Below are 26465 nucleotides of genomic sequence, written 5' to 3' on the forward strand. Positions count from 1 at the left end.
TAAGATAGTTTGGCACTCAATAACCCTCAATGAATCGTAGCTTAATTATTTCTGAATCAGGAAAAAAATCATTGTCAAGTCCTCTCAGACAAAGAATGGCTTTGGAAACTAGTTTCCTGGGCTGATGTTGCCATACATTTTAACGAATTTATTAAAAACTTCAGGAAGAAGACAATGTTATTTGTGACCTTCACACTGTTGAAGTTTCAGACAAAGTGATACTTTTTGAAGACACTGCATACAAAATTCTCACTTTGCCAATTGTCAGCCACTGAAGGATGAATATTGTTGTCTTCCACTCATTTGCAATGGAATTTCTTGGTGATCTAAAGAAAGTTCTCTTTCAGGTTATGATTTAAACACTCATCTCAACATATCAATTTTCCAGAACCCTTTTCTTGTGCAACAGAAGATGTTCAGACAGCACTGATCTGCAACCTCATAATACGATGAACTTCAAGTTTAAAGAATGAAGCCTTATTCAGGCTTACAAGTTTCTCCCAGAACAAAACTACCCCAACATCGAAGACCTTGCACAAACTTCGTCTTCTGTATTTGGCACAACCTACAAATGTTAAAAAATTTTCTTTGCTGAAATTGACAAAATCTAAATACAGGAGTAATCTGAGTGACATACACATTTACGACATATTTTATTCTAACAATAGCCTAAGTTGGAGTGTGTGATGTCATGGTGGCGTGGCATTTTTGAGTCAGGTAGTGCTTGTAGATGGTGTGTTGCAGTATTTGATGGCTTGAACATTTTGCATGTTCAGTTCGTTCCTGGGTGTAATTGCAGCTTTTGGTAATTTTGTGTGTGTGGTGTGTGTGTGTGTGTGTGTGTGTGTGTGTGTGTGTGTTTTTTTTTGTCAGCCTAGAATAATGTGAAGGTGGCTTTGATTGGTAATAATTTTTTGTTGTTTTACTGTAGCATGTGTGTATGTATGTAATTGTTTGTGTATATAAAAAATGTAATTGTGTATATAAAAACTGGCAAGGATTTTAGTTTTCATACCTCTCTCAGTTTTTCTTGTTAGTGTTTGACAATTGTGTTTGCTGGTTGCTGGCTATAGTCAATATTTGTTTACCATAACTGGTTAGGTTACGTTACATTTTTGATGGTTATGAGAGTTTTGACTTGCTGTACTGTGGACTTCATTTCAGATAGAAAGGGTTACATCAAGATTTCAAATACTGATTTGACAATTTGTGATGGGTTTTTGGTACTGCTGGTTTCATTTTAGCTATCACATAGGTCAAGTGAAAGTTGTGGTTTTGGGTTTGAAGTTATGTCTGGGTTTATGAAATTGAGGTCTTCATCTGTGCTACAATGGTCAAGCGAAACTAGCGATACTAGGCTTTCAAGTTGTGAGGGGGTTTTTGGTATTGAAGGCTTAGTTTGAAATACATTGGTCAAGTAAATTTACAATACCTATGGTTTTTATTTTTGCATTTTTTGGTTGCATTAAAAACCAAGAACATCTCTTTCTTGATCTTTGGATTAATATTTGTTTTGGAATGTTGTCTTCCTTGTTGTATATTTAATTTGTCCCTGTCCAAAATGCCTTACTTCGCACAGTTGTGCTGTTAATTTCCTTCCACTGTTGGAGTTAAAAATAGTTTGTGTGTGTAATGGGTCGTCATAGTTACCATACTGTATATGTAAGACATAGGGTGTCCCTCTCGATTTTGCGGGTCAGTGCAGATGGGTGGAACTGCAACCTTCAGTGATCCCAAAGTCTTATCTCGCCTCTATTGAGAATTTAAACTTGATGTGTTGCCCTCATGGTCTACTAATTTGGAGACCCCTGCTTCAAAAGATTATGTACTTAGACTTGTAATAAAGAGGCCAAGGATATTGCTATCCCAGTACCTCCCCCCCTCCGATGGTTGAATGCAAAGAAAGTATTACTATTTTCAGTAATTTAATTTAGATCTTGAAATACTGACCAGTTCTTGCAATTGACTTATTTCAGCACAGCACCTTGAAATTCAAATAAAGTGCTCTGTATTGGGCACAACATAACAAGGCTCCACTGTTAAGAGCAGCACACTAGAGCACAAACTTCAATGACCATCATGCAGTATGAAACAAAATGAAGAATTTATAATGTTTAACAACACAGCTACACAAGAAATTTTAAACAAAAGTTCCAATACATTTTAAGTTTCTAAAATTTTCAATGTATGCCATTTACAAAAATTAGTGATGTATACAATGGGGAGGCTGCGACTTAATATGCAAACTGACCAATCACAAAATACTGGATAAGGTTTAGGGTTTGATTTGACTTATTCCTTAGAATGCAATTTCTAGAAAGTTAAATGTACGAAATTCCTCTAAAAATCCCAACTCTTGCAATTTATGAATAAAAAGGTTGCTGATCCTGAAACTATGTAACAAAATTCAGTAATAAATCAATGAATCCAATTATTCTTACAGTTGATAATTTGCATATTGAGACTAGCCATTTTTTAAAGGTTGAAACATAAAACAAGCACACAAAGCTTTTTCCCAATAATCAGCCAACTAGATTTACACTCAACATACAAAAAGCTTGCGTGAGCATGCTTTCCCATAATTTGCATAAGCATGATACTGAAATACTGCTACTTAGTTTTTTTAATTCCTTAGAGAAGTAACATAGTATTTGTTTAACTTATTCCTTTTATTATTTCTTGTGATAGCGCAACAGAAGTTGTGCAAATCTCGATATTTCACATCCAACTAACCAAATCCATTAAGGTGACAAATCAAATGAAAATACAGAGCAGCAATGGATAGTTACAGTAAGTCCTTTTATTCTAAACATATAGTAACTTTACACTGGTAATCTTTGCTTGTACTAACAAGCCACAGTGAAATCCTTCATCAAATTTTATGACAAAACATTACTTCACTAATTGGGTCTTTGAAGTAGGTAAACCTCAAGACATATTGTGCATTTTGAGACATTACACAGACAAGCTTCAAGTATTAAATTATACGAAGTTTTTCTTACTCAAAGCTCTTCCTTAAGCATGTATTTTCTGAGATTTTCTTCCCCGGAGTCATTTTATGTATAACTATATCTACATTATTAACAAAGCTCTCAGCACAATTTGGTCTGATACCCACTTGAAATAAGGAAACTTCAAGAGATATTGTGCATTAAACAGTCCAGTTACGAGAATGCCACACACCAACAGTGTCTCTTTGACTCCACATTTACCTTAAAATTCTCTTTTTTAGTCCACAATGAAGGACAGTGATACAGAATCATTTGTTTCACTAATTTGACAACCTTCCTCACAATACAGCAATATTCTGCACACAAATATACCTCAGCTACCAATAACACGTGTGTGTGTGTGTGTGTGTGTGTGTGTGTGTGTGTGTGTGTGTGTGTGTGTGTGTTGTTATGAGCAACTCTTTGAAAATTAACAAACAAGCAAATTTAGAGAGCCATGAAAGATCAAAGAAAGTGCAAGACACCACAATGTTTCCCCCAATATATTTTCCAAATTTTTGTGAAGTCAACCAGCACCAAATAATGCATTTCAGAATTTTAAATTCAGAACAAGAACTCACCCATAATATGAAGCACTGGGTGATGAATAGTTATTGGACGTTGGTAACACTTGAGATTCATAACCGCCATAGCTTGACAGGAGAAACAAAACAAAATATAATTTATTGACTTAATAGTAAGATGTACATGCAAACTCACGACACTCAAAATACATTTCTGTACAGTAACTACAAAACCAATGTCACATGGGCATTTACTTGAAAATACATTAATGTTGTCCAGATCATGCCCAAGTAACTTCCATAAATTTATACTTCCATGGTAGCTTCTGCCTCTTGTATGACAATCAGAACCAATGGAACTTCTTAATTGAAATTGTGTAATCAAAACCAATAAATATTTAGCTGGTAACTTCTTTAATTCTACTATTTACTTCAAGACCTTTATCTTTACGAAACTAGTTTCAGTAGAAGTATAGGCCTTGTCCAGTTTATAGAACAACAAATAGCAATAATTGCCTTACAGCATAAAATATTTGCATTAAAATGAGTACTTAACATTTTCCATTAGACAGCCTGCCTGCATGCATGCATGCATGCATGTTCCTGAGACAGCAGATGATGAAAGATCTGCAGTCACCCGCCCCTGCCTATGTGCCTGCTCTTGCAACAAATTACTTATGCACGACTGACAAGATACTGCCTGGTATGTTACTAGCTCTAAACTAGAATGAATGAACTTCACACTGACAAAAGTATCCGGTGGAAGATTGCCTTGAAACAGCTTTGATTTCGCCGGAAGTACAGAAATACCACTTTCACATTCCTGGAATTAACATTTTCCCACCATTTACAATATTTTTCATCGTTCCCATCAAATTCCCTACGTTTAAATTTTAATAGGCACTAATTTTTGCACTAACATATAATTTTCCAAATTTTAATAGCCACCAATTTTTGCACCAACATATAATTTTCCCATGATTTAAAGCTTTATAAAACAATGGTTGAGGAGCAAAAACTCAATTGACATAAAATGATACTGACATGGTTGTTGCTTATGAACATTAAATGGCTAAGTTTCTTGACAACAGGGCACTCTACTCATTAGATTTGAACTTTTAAAATTTGAATAATTTTTGCTTAGTCTCCTTCCATTGTCACGCTCTACTCAGTGTGGTGGCTGATGGGAGTAACTAGATTTGTTGGAATAAATGTATCATAACTGATCATGAGCATCTTCAAATTATTTCTACTGCGCATGCACAGTTTCATGATAGTTGTGATCCTCTTAACACTTCTGCATTACTAGAACACACATTGCAGGTTTTTCGTTGTTTGGCCACTTTTAGCGCTAGATGACACCTTTGCTCTCTTTGCACTACTCAAATGTTTCTGGTTTAAACAATGAAACACTGCAACATTTTGTGCGGTTTTTCTGCACAATGAAGGTGGTCCATTACCTCATAATTTCAAAAACACAAAAACAGTGTAATAACACAAATGCAAAAATCGCACCAAAGCTTAAATATTTGTGTCTGACAATAGGACTAAATTCTTGAAATGTGCTTTGTTGAGTGTGAAAAAGAATCAAAATACACAACTGGTGCAATCCATTATTTAAATAATAACTCAGTAGCAGGCTTTCCAAAAAGAATTATAGTGTATAAAATTAAACATTTCTATTTTCCGCACAGTTACAAGTTCAAGTTACATCTGCAGGCAAACATCTTTATTAGATAATAAAGAATTTTCTGACAACTATTTTGATGTTTATTACATACATAATCTATGAAAACGTGAGGGGATCCTACACACAACCTTTACCACTTAGAAAGTTATTTCCCACTGTTTACGTGTTTTACATCTTTTTTGTAATCGATCGAAAAGTATAAAGCAGTGTTTTACGGTACTTTAAAAAGTTGCCTCACTATACAATAAACTTTCATACATATACTTTGTTTTTCCTTTTTCTAGAATGTTGGGTAAGTCTCATTTAACTATTTGCCACACATTTTCCAACGAACTGAGATTCAATCCACTATTTTTTCTCTAAATTTACAGATTTTCCTTCTCTTTATCGAGAGCTATACAGCCTTGTTGATACAATTCTGTGAAAAGCACAGATCTCTCACAAATTTAAGCAAATTCCAGGCTTTTTAAGTTAGCCATACTTGTCTTGTTACAATAAAAAATATTATAAAAAATTTTAAAACTTATAACAAGTATGCATGATGTGAAAAACCATAAGTCACAGTTTACTACCTTATTTCTATGACAACCAGCAATGTTTTATTTGATTCAGTTAAAACATACAAAAACTTATAAATCTGTGACATTACTTGAAACTTGTGTGTGTTCCAAACATTCCTGAAACCATTCATTTCTTAAGTTTAGAAGTAATTTATATTTTTCTTTCAGCCAGTAATCTCACTTTTATCCATTTACTGACCTCATTTTCAGACTTCTAACAGACTGGAGACGTAAATGCAATTTTCTCCACTGATTTTTAAATCTCTGTGTTCATGTCAAAACAGTGGCAAAGTACTAAAAATAAAAAATTCTGTTGGCCTTACGTTCCATTCTTAATCTCTGAAGGAAAATCACAAAAGTCTGGAATGCAATAGTCATACCTCACGTCACTGGACACCAATGATACAGTCATCAATGGCTATGTCAGAATAAGGAATGTGGTTGAGGAAAGAGGGCAGCATGTCAGGTGCAAGACAAGGGGGGGGAGGGGGGGGGGGGGAGAGAGAGAGAGAGAGAGAGAGAGAGAGAGAGGTGGGGGGGGAGGGAAGGGGGGGAAGGGGGGGGGGGAAGGGGGGGGGGGAATCCAACTAGAGCTGCTTCTGCTGTCTGCGAACTTAACTTTTTCAACCACGTACCTCAAGTTGGTTCAATATTAGTCCATGTACATTAACTAAATATTCAGATGCATGTGACAGCTACAAGTACAGTCACTTGTAAAGCATAACTTTGCGAAGATATTATGTATTCTAAATTGACTTGCTTTTCTGACTTAGCATCCATATAACTAAACAGTCCTTGATCTTAAGGCACGTAGTTCTTAGGTTCAATGCAGGAAAAATTTACTTCTGTTGCTACCATTAGATACATCTATTTTTACAGCTGTATAATGAAGTAATACTTTGAACATCTTGCCTATTATTACTCAGTTTATAGTTTGAACATTTCTAGAGCAGATCAGCAAGTAATTGGCGATGTAAAATGTGAATACCACAACTCACAAAACTATTATAGCCCCACATCTGGATGTGAAACCCATTTAAATCTTTTTAGCTCTACATTTATGAAGTCTTGAACTGGTGTTTGTACTGCTTCATTCTGAATATTTACATATATTTTTACAACTTACATGAAGATGAGTCTTCTTAGCAATTGCTAAACAGGAACTATTACTCTGAATGCAAATTTTCTATTTCACAGAAACAGTATTTCATTCAAACAATGTGTTGGAGCCAAATTGCAATGGATGAAATACAAATGCAATCAATACTAGTTAAAACTAAAGATTGTGAAAGACATTCAATGCCTGTTCACTGTGTGCTGCCACCCCTACATTCTCTCTCAAGTTTTGCAAACTGATGAAAACTTTTTTTTTGTTCCATAGTTTTGCTCCCATCGTGAAGTATTAACCCTCCAGCAGTGGATGATTATCCATTTCTCTGTATAACATCACGGATTAACTTTATTGAATAATTATAATACTTTTAACAATTGTGTTAAAGGAATATAAGAACAAAACCAGAAAACTGAATTTAGAAGTAATTTATAATTTTCATTTAACATAAATGACGCGAGAAAAGCTTCCACACGCAAGCTCACAAAATTGCTGTTGCAGAAATATCTGTGCAAGTCAAACCTGACAAGATATACAACACAACAATTTAAAGAGACTATATTGACTTCCAAGGCAATGTACAAACAGACCAGGTATTTTATCTAACGTAACCGCAAGCCCTGAGGAATATTATGAAAAAAGCTAAAGACACATCCGCAACTGGAGGGTTAAGTACACAGTTTCAAGCTGGATGACTTGCAGCAAGAACTATTCCCCAAGATGACCCAATACAAATCCATAACAAATGGAAACCTACCCACAGAAGAGCTTTCAGAAAATAATTCTTAACCACTGCATTCAAAAAAATTTTTCACACAGCACAATTTCAATAGTGATTTTACTAAAATGTTTCCATAAACTGAGAAATAGTGACATGTGATGTCTGGCTTCTGGAAACTGTTCATTACATCAGTCTGCAAATCTAGCAAAGTTCGTCAACGGAACACCTTAATTTGAAATACAGAAACTGTCTAGTTATTTTGCTACTTCACAAAGTTGTAATGTGTTTTCCAGTAATTACATTTTGTACACCTATTTATAAATTACACATAAAATGTAAAACGGAAATAAATATAGAAACCAGCTACATTCAGCAACAGAAATGGAACTGAACATGTAAATCTTTAATGCACTAAAGTCAGAAGTGCTCTTTAGGGGGAAACCCATTAATTATTTTTAACTTTCGATCTATTTTCCTACATTTTCTGCACCCTTTGTTACACACCATACTAAGTTTTATCCTTTCCTCTTTTCCACAATTCCTGCAATGCATTACTGTAAAGCTACTTCTTGAGTGCTAATGCAAGGGTGTTAGGAACAGAGGGTTCATGATTTGACCAGCACAGAGAAGTTAGCAGTTTGGGGGGGGGGGAGGGGGGAGTGCAGGAGAAACATCTTTTAATGGTGTCTCATTCCAATCCACCTCATGAACGCAGCCACTACATGCTTCCTGCTCAGATGAAGCACCTGCGAAGTTTCTGATCTAACTGCACAACCAACTATTTTTCAGCATTCGGTACTTGGAATGGACCGTCAACTGCTACTGATGTAACTTTAATACAAATAGCCAATAAAAAGCATTAATAGCTACTGCACACATTGCTGCTGCATTTATAAATTAGACTGTGATCAGTGACAAACTACTTGTTATCAAGTCTTCAACTTCTCCTTACTCAGGTTTAGGGAAATGAGCACTCAAGAAAAAGTTTACAGACAGCAGTCTGCCATTTGAAGTCTAAATAACTTACTCTGTAAGGTCAAGATCTGACAAATTTTCATTAGCAACTATGCCTCACTGCTGTTACTGAGATGGCAGTATTTCCCTTAAACAAATGGTATTAACATTTACACACAATATGTTCACACTGATACTTTTAACTGGGGCCACAGAAACAGTAACTAAAACTGCTAGTTTTCTCACATTTTCATTAACAGGAACACAATGCAAATCATACTTTTCTATATCAACATTACATTGCATTGCATTTGTTTAAATGCAATTATTTCTGTGAACTTTTTACATATTTATTCCTTCTTCTGTGGATCTGATAAATATATGTCCACAGCCAATTTTTGGGACATTCTTGGTGTTAGTTTTACCTCAGCACAGCAAAGCCATGAAAATCTGTTACATGTTTCACACCTTGTAATCTTTAAGTAAAATGAACTGAATATTGCCTTATGTGTGACACCATGCTATTTAAAGTCTATCCATATAGTTTCACCAACTATATTGTTCTGTAGATTAGTTTGTTAATTACCATGGTTATTTCAATTCACCAGTCTTCTGATCTCTTACTTGAATGCAAGTTTTACTGCTTAATTCTGTGCAGCCTTTGACCAAATCCAGAGGTGTTTTCAGTCAAATTTGGTGTCATATCTTGTACAATTTCAGTGCTATTTTTGACCTTGTTTCATACTTGGTTACATGAGAAATGAATTGTTACTTAAAGATTATACAAGTACATGACCCTCAGCCTGAAGGGAAAATTAAAGCAAAAAGCAATTTCAACATTGAACAACTATCAATTACAAATACAAAAAAAATTTTTGTTACCAGGTTTATTACATTTTTATTCAGGAAAATAACTAGTTTCAGTATTTTGTAACAAACACAAATTTCACGTTACTTTGCTAAAAAAAATTCCATTATATTTTTAGTGAAATTTTCCTGTCCCTACATATCAAAAATATCTAAATTCAATTTGTCAAGTAACACACTTAACTTGAAAACTGGAATATAACTACTCTAAATTTCTCCAGAATTTTAACCTTTCTATGTGTTTACAAAATACTGGTGAACTGAAATGGAACACTAGTTCAGCATGCTGTCCACAGTTTAAAATAGATCATGATCACACAGCGACAATTTGTTCATACATATTTTATGGAAATTTACAAAATGTAACAATAGTGAAAGCTTTTATTGGACAAGTAATTCACAACATGTATTGAATTAGAACTTGATACACATTAAGGATTTTTCCAGTATCAAGCCCAGATCAAGGAAGTTTAAGGGAAATGTTTTGAGCAGCTGAAACATTAAGACACACTATCGACTCTGGAGAGGTCTCTAGCATTACATTACAATGAGTAATAAAATAATTCGCATTATCTTTTTTACTGCTATAACCACACAGTGCTAAAATAATACCAACATTATAGCTGAAACACACCAGGAAGAGATCTGCCAGAAATCTTTAAAGATAAAGATGTAACATGAATCCTCAAATCTGAGATTTCTACTGGTGATTTGTTAAAATTACCAATATGGAAGCATAATTTCAATTATCAACATTACACTACTAGCATTATCTCCAAAACTTCTCAAAGCCAATGTTAAGTTTCACTGTGCACTGTTGGTTTATTTTAGTGTTAGCAAAAGCTTAACTACAAGATATAACTAGGAATACTAGTTGCTGCAAATAAGTTCTCAATATTATTGGACAGTCTAATAATTTGTATTCCACCAACATTAAGAAGTTAATTTCATACCTGAGTGCTCGATTGACTGTATGTACCTATTTTTAAATTTTGGTGATGTCTTCCTGGCAATATAGTAACCTCTAAACTACACAGGTAAGCAAAAAAGAAACCAGTAACACAACAATCTGTGCAAGAAGTTGCTTAGAAAGTCATTTTGTGTAAATAGCAAACTTAAAACTATAAGGACATATTTTCTCAGTTGTATGTATTCCACTGCTGCTCTGTTATGAACATCAAACAATTCATTTTTACGAATATCTGCATCCATGCTGGGAAGGATAAAACTTAAAAGCACCAATTAACCAAACTAGTTACTGGAATGGTACTATTTACCTGCAGTAAAATCAACCGATACTATAATGCCACTATTACTTAAAACCACCGACTAACAGCAATATTTCCATACTGGTTACAAGGGATGGAACTAAAACGGTTTTCTCAACACATCAACAAAAACTTCATTTGCACAGCATCTCAAATGATTAATAGTTGCATCAGTCTTCATCCTCCACTAGAAGTGCTCGTAAGTGACCCCAATTCAAATGTTTCAGTTCTATATTTCTGGCATAACCACTATTAATGATCCAACGAACTATAAAGCCCAAGACATATAAATGATTTCACTCATTCTTAAAATTTGTGGTACAGTGCACACAAAATTGCATAGTGGTAGTCTTGATACCATGACATTCTTAAATATAGCCAAGAATGTTTCAGGACTCTTCAGTGCACAAACTCCATCTGACAAGTTAACTAAAATTTTCTTACCTTGGAGGATGTGTCATGTATCCATTAGCCCCTGGACCTCCATCAAATCTGCCACGCTTTGGTGTTGGGCCTCCTTGGCTCATACCTCCTCTCTTACCTGGAGGTCCACCATACCTGTCACCACCTCCTCTCCCACCTCTATCACCCCTATCAAAGCCACCACGTCCTCTTCCACCGCGGTCCATTCCTCTACCTCTTCCTAGAAAGAGGATAATTATTTCAGGTCAATCCATTTAATACGTGTAGCAAAGCATGTACAACTTTTCACATAACAAAGTAAAAGCTGGGATGGAATAACAACATGAGTTAGGATAGATTGGTATGCATAACAGAGGAGGCACTGAGCAGCAGATTGGCACAATGTTGTCACATTTCTGTTGATGACAAGCTTCAAACACACTGACTTTTGTGCACTTTAACTTTTCCGGAAATCTTCTGTCTTTTCATATCGTTCCACAAACTCTAATTTTCTTTTCAAGTAACTTCTCTGCAAGTTCTACACTGTTATAATAATTATCCATGTATAGGTGATGCCACTTTCCATAAGAAGGTGTCATTAGTTCCATCACTGTTTTTGCTAAAGGTTGCCTAGCACCTTGAATGAGGAAATGTATCCCGTACTCTAATCACACAGCATCCGAATGAGTATGCCATATTTCGTAATTTTCGACAGATTGTAAAATTCAAAATTTAACTGTCCACGCCACAGATCATTTCTTCATCAATTGAGATGTTTTGACTCAGATTAAGCGTTTCTTTAAATTTTTTGGAAAAATAATGATTTGCGAATTGCACTTCGAAAAGCCAGTCGGCATTATCCGGTTTACTGTTGTTGGAAAAATGTAAAAATGATAATATTTGTCTGAATCGGTTGTGGGAAATCATTTTGCAAAATATCGGTGTGTCTATCAATGGATTCGTTTACCAGTAATTATCGATTCTTGCTTTTTAACAATTCCCGTAAGGGCAGCAAGCCCAAATCATTTTCTATGTTCAGGTCCCGTAACGTCAACAAATTGGGCATTTTTTTATCCAGTTTCCTTCTACTGTAATTTGGACTGTAAAACTTGTTGGTTTCATTGCTAATATGTTCAAATAGATCGTTCCCAATATATAATTCTAGGATATCCACATCACTCTGTATCTTTGGGTAATGTGTGTGGACCCAGAGATCCTTCAATTTTATTACTGGTCCTCAGTAAATCATTGTCTTCTTCATCTGATTCATCCGAATCAGTTGGCAACCATAGCGTTTGCAGAATACTTCTTGGACATCTTTCACTATCTTCCGACGATTCTGCTCCTCTTTCATTTTTTTTGATATCCAGTGTCTTCTTCCCAATCAGCCAAGTCGTCCGGAACGTCAGACAAGACGTCCGCACATTCATCGTAAATAATCGTATCGTCTCTTGTCTGCCATGATGAAAGTGCACAAGTACTTATAAAAACAAAAAACTTGTTGACGTGTGTAACTTCTTGTTACCTAAACAAAACACAAACAGAATGAAAAGATACTGAAGTGCTGTCACCAGCCACTGCACGATACTATGCTCACGAAACCACTGTGGTGTCGCCAGCCACTGGCCGCTATTTCATGCACGACACCACTGTGGTGTTGCCGGTTGGCAAAGTGTTAACAGCCAACAGTCTACTTCTCATTGTGCTGCTCAAATTTTCACTTTCTGTGCCATACAATAAGTTACTCCAATTCTTTGATCCATTGCACTATCTTCCTGCATTTAACTTTTCCACAAATAATACAAAATTGTCATTTCTTAATTAGGTATGGGAAATTTTTGGAAGTGGTCAGTAATTTTGAAAACTGAATAGACTTATTAGAAAACATTTTATACAAGTTTATGAGACATGAGAAGTGACCCACCGTATTACTAACGAAATTTGGAACAAATATAAAATACTGAAATTCTTGATAAGTCGGGAGACTTACGAGGAGCTCTGCACGTGACTGATCAGATTGCCATTGACATCAGAGACACAATGTTCAGTAATAGCAAATACTGGTGCCAAAAGAACTTCAACACCAGCAAAACACATACCGAACAAGTGAACTCAGTCTCGTCATCAGAATCATCATGTCAGTTTGCCAAAAGCAAATTAAGTATCATATCAATGCACGATAACCACTGCCTTACATTAGAAGTCATGTATTAATGTCATCCCATAATATTTACGGCACCTTCAATGAACGATCCAGTAATTTAGAATTTTGCAGTACACAGATGTGCAAGAACGTATTTTGGCAGTAGCATAGGATTTAAGTTAACAATACAGTGTAGGAGAATAATGATGGGAGTTCAGCAAACACTGCCAAACTTAACAAGTGACAGAACACCTACAGAAAACCAACAATGACTGACGGACTGTAACTGCTTACACTATAAAAGTATCGTACCACTTATTTGCTGACAACCCCAACATATTTTTTCAATTATATTAATACAATTTACTGCCTAACTTCCATAAGTTAGAGCTTTAACCGTCAATTCTGACAAACTTATTAGTTCTGAACATTTTCGTATCTGGTCTTTATCATTAAGTATATTAAATAACAGTATTATGATCATTGCAATACACATCCACAATTTGTCACAAACTTAAACACTCAAAAAAATCAATTTGGCTTCCAAAGTCATATTTGACAAAGAGACAGCAAAGGGTAGTCATAACATCAAAGGAAAATACTACTCGAAATGGAGAACTATCTCAAGGAGGTACTACAAGCACCAATTCAAGGCCCAATTTTTTTTTCTTTCATAAATACCAGTTTTAATTCGCTGATGACACATCGGTACCAACAAAAAATAAGAATGCACAAGAAATTCCCGAAAATGTCGAACTCTACAAATCTAGATGCGTGGTTCCATTTAAATGGCCTAAAACTAATTTAAAAAACACAGCTTATGCATTTCAAGATAAAATAGTCAAAAATAAATGATATTCGAATAATGAGCAAGAGTCTGGAACTACACAAAGCAGAATGTGTTACATTCTCAGGACTGCAGTTGGACAGAAATCTAAAAGTCTTCACATGTACACTATTTAAAAAATAAATTGAACAGCCTGACATTTGCTATGTCAATCTTAGCCAATGTCACTGCCATAGACACGAGAAAGGTAGTATACCATAGCTACTTTGAGGCAATACTGAGATACAGCATTGTCTTCAGGGGAAATGCCAGCAATTTGTAAAGAATATTAGCTTTACAGAAAAAAGAACATGTGTAGCACAAAGCCACGAGAATCTTGTCGGCAACAATTACAAGACCTAAACATAGTAACTGCTCCATTACTGTATTTATACAAAATAATTCTTTTCACAAATATTAATCCACTATTGTCTACTTCAAATAACATCTGGCACATATATGAAACTACAAACAAAGAAAGTATCATGCTTCCTATACACAGAATCTTTTTGCAGAGACCCCACAATATATGGGGATGGAAATATACAATCAGTTAAAAAAGACAAATTTTCTAAAAAGACAGACTGATTCAGTAAAAAGAAAAAAAATGCTATTATGAATTTTTTAATGATGATCTGACCATTTCAACAGGATAAAAATTAATTTTGTGTGTGTGTGTGTGTGTGTGTGCGCGCGAATGTATACCTGTCCTTTTTTCCCCCTAAGGTAAGTCTTTCCGCTCCCGGGATTGGAATGACTCCTTACCCTCTCCCTTAAAACCCAAATCCTTTTGTCTTTCCCTCTTTCCTGACGAGGCAACCGTCGGTTGCGAAAGCTAGAATTTTGTGTGTATGTTTGTGTGTCTATCGACCTGCCAGCGCTTTTGTTTGGCAAGTCTCATTATATATATATATATATATATATATACTTACCAAACAAGAGCGCTGGCAGGTCGATAGACACACAAACAAACACAAACATACACACAAAATTCGCATAAGCACTCAAGAAGTCCATAATGGACTTCTTGAGTGCTTATGCGAATTTTGTGTGTATGTTTGTTTGTGTGTGTGTCTATCGACCTGCCAGCGCTCTTGTTTGGTAAGTCTTTGTTTGGTAAGTCTCATCATCTTTCTTTTTAAATATATTTTTCCCACGTGGATTGTTTCCCTCTAATATATATATATATATATATATATATATATATATATATATATATATATATATATATATATATATATATATATATATATATAAAGATATTTCACAGGTCTAGTAAATGTTGTATTCTACATATAATCTATTATAGTTATTAGCTTGACGAGCCTCCTGTACACTAAATGATTTATCATGTATGTTACAAGACTTGATGGTGAAATATATCCTTAAATAGTAAATAAACAGCTTTAGTTTTGTAATATGAATAGAGCTCTTTGGTTTGATTACTTTCACTTCAAATTTAATATCTTGCCTGTTAGGCATTCTGAGAAAAAATGTACAGATCTCAGAAAAACTTTGATATTAATGGCTTTTTACTGATTCTTTAATAATTGTGTCACTAACTGATCTGGCCTTTCGACATGGATCAATTTGGTATTATTATGTTGGTACTGTTGTCAGCTGAAATCAAGAGAAAAATGCACCTCTACTGTCAGATTCAGATAGAATCTTCTTGGATGAAATAATCAGCAATTCAGATCTCTGGGTGGGGCCTAACGAGGCAAATGTTTTCAGCAAAAACAAATCTGATTATCTACAGAATATGAGAATGGCTGTGTTGAAGTTATATGTAGTGGGATTTAGTTGAATTAGGTGACAAAGAACAGAATTTCTGATGAAACAAAAGAAAGTAGATATGTGGATGGGTTATGAACAGCACAGTGAACACATCATAGCCAAGATAGGTTACAAAGCCAGCACCAATTACAGTGGTACACTTTGGTTCCATATATGAATACAAAAATACTTTACACTGTACAATGACTTAAAAGAAAAGATATGGGTAAGGATGAAATTTACTTACGATGGGGACTGGAAGTAGGTAGCAGAAGAAAAAAATGGGCACGCTGGCGAAAAAGGATAGAAAGGGAAACAGCTTGGCAGAAATTCACACTGAGCAGCATTTGGTTTAAGAAACAGGAAAGAAAATTTTACACATAGAAGAAACCTCGTCAGGATGTTTCAAATGAAAAATACAGTGCTAAAACTTGAGATTTGGAAACCAGATTTCAATCTACAGAACATTTAGTCGCAGATGTGGCCTGGCACATTCCCTGTTTACGAACTGCAGATTAAACTACAGAAACTTATAAAGGTAGTAAATTATGGATATAAACTGAAAGATGATGAGGATGTTTAGAGTTTCAAAATAGTATTGGGCAAGGGTTACAAACATATCCACACTTCCAAACTACTGGCCCAAAGCCCACCAAATAAATCATGAAATGAATCAACAGCTCAATACAATTAGCTGCCTGAAATCATTCTTATGAGCCCCTTACCTCCAATCGTACTTTTAAATCCATATTTGACATTTTTGCTTAAATTGTTCATTTCAGTGGCCGAAAACTCCACAGTTGCTTGCATATCAAAACTTCTGCCCTTCCCCAAGTAACTAATGTTCCTTCGAAGTATTTTACTGGGACAACGTTTATTTGTAAGGTGACATTCTATATTCTTAATGAGACACTGAATGGTGTCTGCTCATCTATGCAATCATTTAACAGTTAATGTTTGTTGAGCAACATTTACTTTTACTGTAGGTTCTGAAAATCCCAAATTCAAACAATAAACATACATGTTAAGGTGACTTACTGCATTACACAATTTCTTTTGCTTTTTAAATTTGAAGTTTACTGATCATTAATACTAATATACTAGTGTCAGATCTTCGCTAATAACTGAAATGTGTATTTAGGGCAAAAAAATGAACAGTTACAATGAATTGTCGAAGCACCATACATACCTCTTGTAAAAGTTCCTCTTCCATCACCACCACCTCTAGAACCGAATTCACCACGGCCTCTTGTTCCCATACCACCTCTGCCCCTGAAACAACCGTTAATAACATACAATCAATGTAACAAAATTTGTGGCTGAGCTGTTACGACAATGTCTTAAACATGATTTTTTTGGTAAACCTGTCATCTCTCATCTTCAAAGATTTTATATGTTAATTACAATAAAAAGTATGTTTACCAACTAACTTTTGAATATGCTGCTGTCCTAAAGATTGACCAGACTACCAACAAAAATCAGGGCTCACATTCAATACCAGGGAATATCAAAGGCATTAGAACTTCGGAACATCAACCCTTGTACTGAAACTATCTACTCAGTCTCATCTGAATCATCTTGTCAGTTTTACTACAATCTTCGAAGTAACATGTCAAAATATGCATAATAATTAAGATCGAAAAGATGCAACATTTTAGAGCATTTGAAAATAAATTTAACTCTACATTATGAGGTCAACAGCTCAAAGTATGGTGGGCAGAGGTGTGCATGCATACACCCAACCAGGACATTGTCGACTATTTTATAAAAAAGATCACCACACAGCTATATGCCATATTGGGAAGAACTTGAAAAGTTTTGTAAAGGCTGAGATTAGCAGCAATGATGCGGCCACGGTTTCTAAGAAAGGTTATGTGGCTATTTCCTATGGTTGAGCAGATGGGTAGAGTACACTATTCTCTTTCTAAAGAGCTATTCTGTGGCTGGCTAATACAAAATCATGTGTCTTAAATTTTCTATTACACTCCCCTATAATAAAATTATTTGGTAGGGGAAAAAACAATTTCAACATTAAGGGCCGACTGTGTACACACTAACATCCAAACAGCAATTTTGACATTAATTCAGAAATTTAACTCCATCCAAGGCTCTGCTATGTTGCAGAACATTACATTTGGATCCACAGGCTGATCTAAGTTAGACTGAAAAATGCTTGGCAATACCACTAGAATCAGCTGTTGACAAGATTATTATGCTTCGAACACAATCGTTACTCTTACATTGTAGGTGTCATGTAAGAAAGATGGAGGAAACAGAAGCAGAAAAAAGGGGTGCTCCTGAAAGTTCTCCCCATACAAAAAAGGAGTTTGTTGCTGGAAACCACATTGTGCCAATACAGAAAACAGAATGCAAAAGAACCAATAAAGTTACTATGGCCAACAAGAAAAAGACCAACTTTTTATGTAAACACACTTAATGAATTCTGCAATGTGAGTCCTGTTAGCTTCATTTTCTGTTGCTATTGGGATTTCTTTGTAAGCAGATTCTCATTCTGATGTCATATGTGGCACTTCATGTACATTTTAAGAGAGTGGTTTAGCTGAGCATCACATTCCTTGTACAGTTAATGAAACCATCCACGAATATTTCAAAATGTCTTTCCACTTTTGGCACCAGGAGATTTGATGGAGATATGGGTGCACCAAATAGCACTAAAACACCAGGAAACTCAATATTTGATAAAAATCATGCTGGGTTGTCCCAGCAATTTTTTGGAAGCATGTTGATAGATTGTTTATTCAGTGAGGCAATGCAGCCTGTTATCTTGTGTACAGCTCTCCAAGCCGTTTCTGCATCTGTTATAAGCAGATCACAAACTGCCATCTGAAGCTTACTTTAGCATAAAATCGAATTGTTAGAAATAGCATGCACATCAGTCATTGGGTAGTTTCCTTTGGTTGGTTTCACAGATACTGAGGAACCTTACTTTTAACTGCTGCAAAGTATTTTTGTGTAAGTAAAACTTCAGGTTAAATGATCCCATTTAATTTCGAGAATGAGTTTGCCCTTTGTCTTCCTGATTAGGGACACATCAGAATATTCATAACCGTAAAGTAAATGAAAGGGAACAAACAAATTTCATTAAGGAATAAATATACTGAGAAGCAAGGTTTCTACATGATGTTTTTGAACTTACATCACAAATGATTATTACTGGACACTTTTGCATGCTAAAAACTTTTGCTTGGTTAGATGAGTTACCCCAGAATATGATCACATATGACAACAGAATGAAAGCAAGCAAAGTATGCAAGTTTTATGGTTTTTATCTTCTACATCTGACAATTCTCCCCACAAATACAGACTTGTTTAGGTTCTTCAGCAATTCTATGGTATGCCCTTTCCAAATGAATTTATTATCGAGTTGTAATCCCAGAAATTTAACACTGTCAACCTCTTCAAACTGCTTGTCTTCACATGTTATATACAAGCTGGAAGTAAATCTCTTACAGGTTCTGGACTGCATGTAATGGGTCTTTTCAAAGTTTCATGACAGTGAATTAGCTTTAAACCATTTATTAATGTTAGTGAGGATTTGATTAGCATCTATTTCTAAATCTGTACTTGATTTGATACTTATTGCAATGTTTGCATCATCCACAAACAAAACAAATTTAGCATCTGACAATGTAAAAGACAAGAGACAATTAATGTACACATAAGAAAACGAGAGACCCAAGATGGAATGTTGAGGAACACCACATTTAATTAATTCCCAAGCAGATGAAGAGACTGCTTACTGCACTGGTATTTCACAATGACACCCTTTGTTTCCTGTTAGATACAACACAAACCATTTTGCAGCCCTGCCAGTGATACCGTAATACACCAATTTACAATGCTGCAATTCACACAAATTGGAGAAAAATTTCAAAAACTAGAGCTTCCGAAACAATAGTATGACTGATGCCTGATAAACACCTTGCTAAATGACTGTTTTATTCATCAAAAAACTTGCAATTGTCAAGACAGCTTAAAGTACTTTTTCAGTAATTAAAATTAACACATGTATGGTTACCATGAAAAAAATTATTGACAAAATTATTTAATGGGATCAATAGAGTATCTACGCACCTCGTGACGGCCACACACACACACACACACACACACACACACACACACACACACTCTTTCAGGCAAAAGGGTTGAAGGGGGAAGGAAGAGGGGTGAAGGAAAAGGACTGTAAGAGACCTAAGAAAAGGGGTAGATTTTGGGAAAGTCACCCAGAACGGCAGGTCAGGGGAGGCTTCCCATACAGGATGAGAAGGAAAGACATTGCTGTGGACTGCATCTGACAAGATTTGAAAACTGGAAAGCTTAAATGTGGAAGACAATGTAATATGCCGACAGAGGTTACTGCTTGAACATCATGCATGTGTTAGTAACAGTGAAAAGCTAAGTGCATTGTATGTAACAGTGGTGGGAGTGGAATGGTGGACAGTGAAGAAATGTTGAGAAGGATGAAATTAACATAAATTAAGGTGAGAGGCAAGGACATGTTTTAGTGCTAGTTCCCACCTGCGGAGTTCTGAGAAACTCTTGTCTGGGGCAAAAATCCAGATGGCATGTGTGGAGATATACATGCTAAGATCAGGAATGTCATGTTGTAAAGCATGCTCTGCAACAGGATATTGAGAGTTGCCAGTATACACCCTCTGCCTATGCCTATTCATCCTAATTGATAACTTTGTGGTAGTCATGCCCATGTAGAAGGCCAAACAGTGTTTACATAACAGCTTGTATATGATAGATGTCATTTCTCAGGTGGCTCTCCACTTGATAATATGTCTTGCCAGTCACAGGGCTGTTAGAGATGATGGTAGGAGGATGGATAAGGCAAGTCTCGCACACTGTGTATACGGGGACAAGGAAAAAAAAAATAAAATTCCCGGATTATTCCAGGATTTCTCCCGGATATCCTGTTTAAAAAATATGCTTTTTCCCAGGCGAAAATACACTTTTTCTGTTCTAAGTGACAGTAGGTTTTCCGTAGATTTTCCCTCGGAACTGTAAAACTTATCAATCCTTTGAATGGTTAACGTTTTATACAATCACATAGAACTTCCCGGAAAAAAAAAAAAAGAAAAGACGGGGCAAAGAAGTTTTGTAGAGACTTTTAATATAATAATAATAATAATAATAATAATAATAATAATAAAAGAGAGAGAGAGAGAGAGAGAGAGAGAGAGAGAGAGAAGTTTTGGGAAGACCTTTGATTTGCAGCAAAATATACATTGCATATTTTCGTATTACGAAATTATAAATGCGAATTGCACCAAACACAGGGCGTTAGTTTCCGGAGCGTTGAAACCGAGGTTGCGATGTTCTTTTGTAAGCGAGTCATATCTCAAGCCACGAGATCTCGTCAGCCGATGACAGCAGCTATTCAGAGCATATGACACGTGTTATAGTCAGCCAATAGCAAGATCACTGGTTACATGGTGCGAACACGCAAGAGGAAAAGTTAACGGTTTACATTAATGTACAACAGAACCTAAGCTTTCACATGTAATATTGATTTTTTTTGCATGTGTTATACTTTAAGACACATCACACAAATGTGCTAGAAAAATTTAAAATTATGACATAAATGTCTCGGCTCCAAATTCTTGTAAGTGGCTGGTCCTCAAACTGTTCAGTTTCAAACGCTCTAATTTAGATGTCCATCCCACTTTCTCACACGTAACAATTCATCTTGCGTAAAAAGAAATTTACTTTGAAAGTAACGCTTTTCTAACTACCGTTCTTAATACTATCTGGAGACTGTTAGAAATAGGTTCAATTTACCAGTTGCCAGAGAGCACCAGAAAACAGGCATTATTGTGCGTGTGCAACTGCAGTGGTGTAGGAAGCCCGTATGTTCGTGTGTATAAAGCACTAATAGAGCTTACATTACACCCTAAAAGAAACAGTGCATCAGAGGATACTCCAAAGAGCATCGGAATTTCGTAAACCATACTAAAATGCATAATTCGGCTTGAAGTGCAAATTGGCTTTTTCCAGATTCACAATGAAGTAGGTCCCATCTGAAGTTTTGCAGTGTGGTTTTTGGGATGTAAATTTTCTTGGAGTACCAGTACTCTACGATCTCATTCTTGGTTCTTTATTACGGCATAATGCCATATATGGCAGAAGATGATAATGTGCACTTGAAATTCTGCGAACAGTTGGAACTAGCCAATACTGTAGAACGAAACACTTCGTTTCAAATAAAATGATTGCCTCGGCGGAAAGATTAATAAAGCAAAATTTCTTTAGCAAACTTGTAAAAAGAACTTCACTGTTCTGCAAATGCTTGACTGCTACTAACTTGGAAACAAAATAAAATCAGAAAACTGAAATTAATAATATATTTTTGCCCTCCGTAATTATGTGAATGTACTTTAATTCGCTTGATAGCTCCCGGCCACAAAAATCCGTTTTGTTTTCATTTGACATGGGAGCTGTACACAAAGAGAAGCTGCGAAATCACTTAACGTTAACACGGCTAACGTGGAGGTTAACCTCCTCCCCACTACAACTCAGACAACTCTGTGCAAGCGTGAATCTGGCAGCTAGGCCGCGCGAGAAAAATTTTTCTTGTTTGCATCTGGCTGCTTGCTGCTACTACCGATACAGCTAACAGCCAAACTTCAAGTAGCGGGAGAAGGTACTGCTTAATACGTGAGTCAAATGCGCATGCGCAACAGACCGCTGGCAATTGGTCAAACGAACCTAATGTGAACAGTTGTGACGTCATGCTCATAGCAAGCAGTTTATTGTTACGAAGAATTACAGTCTGCGCCTTACGGCATTTGACATATATTTGCTATTTGCAGACGCTTGTGCGTGCACGGTTTTTTGTTGTCGTAAATTGCACATTTCCTTTGCCACTAAAGTTTTATTTTTTCCCTCTCGTTTATATTTTATTGTTGCAGTATCGTTCTCCAGTAGCAGGATATAATAACATTCTTTGCTAGAGAATCTATTCTGCAGTCAAAATTACAAAAATTGAACTGAAAGCTAAAACAATGAAAAATTCCCGGAATTCCGAAAAATTCCCGGATGAAAAAATTCCCTGGTCGTATACACCCTGCTTGCAGCATGGATGGTCACGTGGGCAGGAGCTATAGGGCAGGGAGATGGCTGCAGAAGCAGCACAGGGTCTGACAAGAATTTTGTGGAGATTGGGAGGACAGCGGTAAGCTATTTTAGGTGTGATTAGCAAAAATTTAGGATGGATCTCATTTCAGGGCATGATTTTAGGAATTCATGGCCCTGTCGAAGTAGTTAATTAACACATTCCAGACCAGGATAACACTGAGTCACCAATGGTGTGCTCCGAAGTTGTTTCTTGGAGGGATCAGCAGTACCAGGTTTGGATGTGATGAGCCAGGAAATCTGTTCTTTAACTAGGCTGGTTGGGTAATTACATGCAGTTATGGCTGTGGTGAGAATGGTGGTGTATTACTGTAAAGAGTCTACATCTGAACAAATACGTTTTGGATGCCAAGGCTGTATGGGAGGGAATGGTTGACACGTAAAGTATGGCAACTGTCAAAATGTAAGTATTGTCATTTGTTGATATGTTTGGTGTGGATGGAAGTGTGTAGCTGGCCTCAGTTGAGGGCGAGATCAACGTCAAGGAAAGTGATATGGGATTCAGAATAGGACCCTGTGCAATTTAATTGGAAGAAGGTATTCATAGATTCAAGGAATATTAGCAGGTCGGCCTCACCGCGAGTCTATATGGTACAGTTATCAGTGTACCTAAACGAAATTCCACACATCCAGCAGTGCTTCACTACCCTTCCTCAGAAGAAAAAGAGTTCTGTGCAGAATTCCAAGCTCTATGTTCCCTAAAAGCTGATGACTCCATCATATTCTCCCAGCAGACAAGGATCTACCATTGTAGTACTTAACCGAATTTTGAAAACAAGTGAAGCTGCATGGTTTGCCTGCTTTACCACTGCCTCCAAGAAGAAAGTGAATCTTATCCAATGATACAATGATTTTGCTACCAAGCATGTACTAGATCTAAACCTCATGAATAACAGTAGCATACCTTCTTTTTGTTTCTTAGAACACCATACAGACAACGAATTACACTGGCATATTTTCACTTAAATAATAGGGTGACATGATATGAATTATAACTTATTAATTTATCCCACAAAATTGAAAATGTACAGGGTTTCGCCAATTTATATATAACTGATCAGATTGCCATTAACAGCAGAGACACAGTGTTCAGTAATAGGAAATACTGGTGCCAAAAGAACTTCGACACCAGCAATACACATACCAAACACGTGACCTCAGTCTCGTCATCAGAATCATCATATCAGTTTGGCACATCAAATGTCCATCAGTTTACAATAACCACTGACTAAAAGTAACCTTTTGCTGTAAACACACAATATGTGAGGCATCGTGAACAAATGATCCTTCAGAATTTCACTACACACAGGACAAGTAACCTTACCTTACAAATTACCTTCCAGTGTAAGACAAAGACAAAATAATCTAGAACCTGAAGTTAGGCACAAAGTCTACATCATTGTAGTTTATTATTTTTTTAAGAGACTTATTACTTTAAATGTTCAACAAGGCACAAATTTATATAAATTCAGTATTTAGTTGTCAAAGAGAGAGAGCACTAATTTTGCTATCTAGGTGAAGCTTAGGTCAGGTGGTAATAGCTACTAAGATTATAAATCTGGGCCCTTCAATGCCATCATCCTCACTCTTCCACTGAAGCAATTATTTTAGTACAATCTAATGCCGAAGTATCCCAAAACTGTACACAGTGTTTACCCCATTGTAAGGCAAGCTTTTTCCCGAAATACAATTGTAAGGCAAGCTCTTCGCAAATTCCATAATTTGAAAAATACAGGGTCATCTTGCATTCATTCACAGATAACACTATTGCTGTTGATAACATTTTTATCTTTCACAATATCTTAATATAGACATCTCACAGTTACAGATGCAGCTTTGGTAACAGGTTACAGGCAGAGTTTAAGATTACTGTCTGTGTCAGCTACTGTCAGTATATATGTGAAACATACTAAGTAAGATTATCATTCTATTGGCTACCCACAAACTGATTTCTTCCTAACCTGTGAGCATTAGAGACATACTAGTGTGAGGGGTTGTTTCTCTGATCTAGACTTCAGCCCAAGGGACAGACTGACACTAACAAAGGATTATCTCTCAGAAAACTTGCACCATGACACAACAAATGAAACACTAGCTTTAATAACAGTGCCAAAGCTACCACTGGTCTACAGCAATGCTGATTTTTTTAAGTTAGCTAGTTTTAATTCGAAGTTGCAAGACTTCTGCCGATTCATTTATAAGGAGCACTTTGCTATTATTGTCAGTGTTGTAGGAATCTTAAATAGCAGGTACTGATAATTGATGCGAATTCTGAATGAAGACGGAGATAAATTTCTACACCTTCATACATCACAGAATTCAAATCATGTACTGTCTGGTCTGGTGGGAGTGGGGCTCACATGACTACTCATGACGCACTCAGCAACTTCACACGGCATACAATGTGAAACTATTTAGCATCACAACCAATCTAAAGAAACATCACGACTATCTGCTACACCGTAAGGCCATAAGTGACCAGAAGCCTGTTTATTTTGGTTAATGTGAAGGGCATGGGCATTGAAAGTATTCCCATACAAAGTTCTGGCAATGAGAAGGCCAGAGTAACAGTAAGTTTGGGTGCACTAACAGGTGGATAGAATTTCTACCATATCTGATTCTTCACATGAAAACAACACTAAAAGAAAAACTGCCTGCATGACTTATCTTCAGATGCCAAGAAAACATATGGACGACAAATGACCTGGCACCAGATTGGTTTGAGGTGATTTGGAACAGAATACCAGGGCCTATCCTTAACAGAAGGAAAATGTTGGTTTGTTTTCATGGAACACTTCGACCAAGAAATTAAGGATCTGATAGCAAAGAACATGCAGTGTGGGTAACAATTCCCTGCGGCACGGCCTCAAAACTTCAAGTAATAGAAGTTGTGATGAAATCTCTCCAGGCTCAGCTGCAAGACCTTCACAGCGAGTGGCTTCAAGAAGGGGAGGGTTGTCCCTCAATATACATTACTGCCTGGGACAGAATCTTGAGTGAATCTTATACTTGGCACACACTTAATATTCCACAATCAAAGAGTCAAATGACAGTCTAACTATACTGTTCTCATTAAATACATCCAAAGTGTATAAAAAACAAGATACACCATGCTAAATGGATGCAGACAAGAAAGATATTACCAGATTTCCCAGATGAAAACACACTGTTTCTATGTTAGGTGACAATACTTAACCTTGAAACTGTAAGACTTGTCATTTGAATGGTTAAGGTTTTATACAATGGCATAGGACTTCCGATAACTTAAGAAACAAAACACGAGAGGGAGGGACCATGGGTTTTTGAAAGATCTTCGAACAGCAACACATATGCTGCAAATTTTAATATTACAAAAGTATAAATTTTAGTTACACCAAACACAGCATGTTAGTTTCTGAAGCATAGGAAAAGTTAATGGTTTAAAATGATATAGTAGAATTACAAGAAAAGGAAAGCTTTCACACATACTGGT

At 36.1% G+C, this 26465-nt stretch overlaps 1 protein-coding gene across 4 annotated transcripts in view; it reads right to left on the minus strand.

Moving 5' to 3' along the window:
* LOC126163067 (RNA-binding protein FUS-like) overlaps positions 1-26465 on the minus strand; it is a 123611-nt gene that overhangs the window by 79159 nt on the left and 17987 nt on the right. For 3 of the 4 annotated variants that reach the window (XR_007535152.1, XM_049919973.1, XM_049919971.1), the window contains 3 exons: positions 17022-17104; positions 11130-11328; positions 3572-3643 (listed from right to left, as the gene is read on the minus strand). Coding sequence is in view for 3 of the 4 variants with exons in the window: in XM_049919973.1 (XP_049775930.1) it covers positions 3572-3643; positions 11130-11328; positions 17022-17104 (354 nt within the window). In the remaining variant the exon portion in view is untranslated. The remainder of the gene's footprint in view (positions 1-3571; positions 3644-11129; positions 11329-17021; positions 17105-26465) is intronic. The other variant, XM_049919972.1, reaches the window with a different exon arrangement.

Source organism: Schistocerca cancellata, chromosome 2 (assembly GCF_023864275.1).
Source record: "Schistocerca cancellata isolate TAMUIC-IGC-003103 chromosome 2, iqSchCanc2.1, whole genome shotgun sequence".
Classification (NCBI taxonomy): Eukaryota; Metazoa; Arthropoda; class Insecta; order Orthoptera; family Acrididae; genus Schistocerca; species Schistocerca cancellata.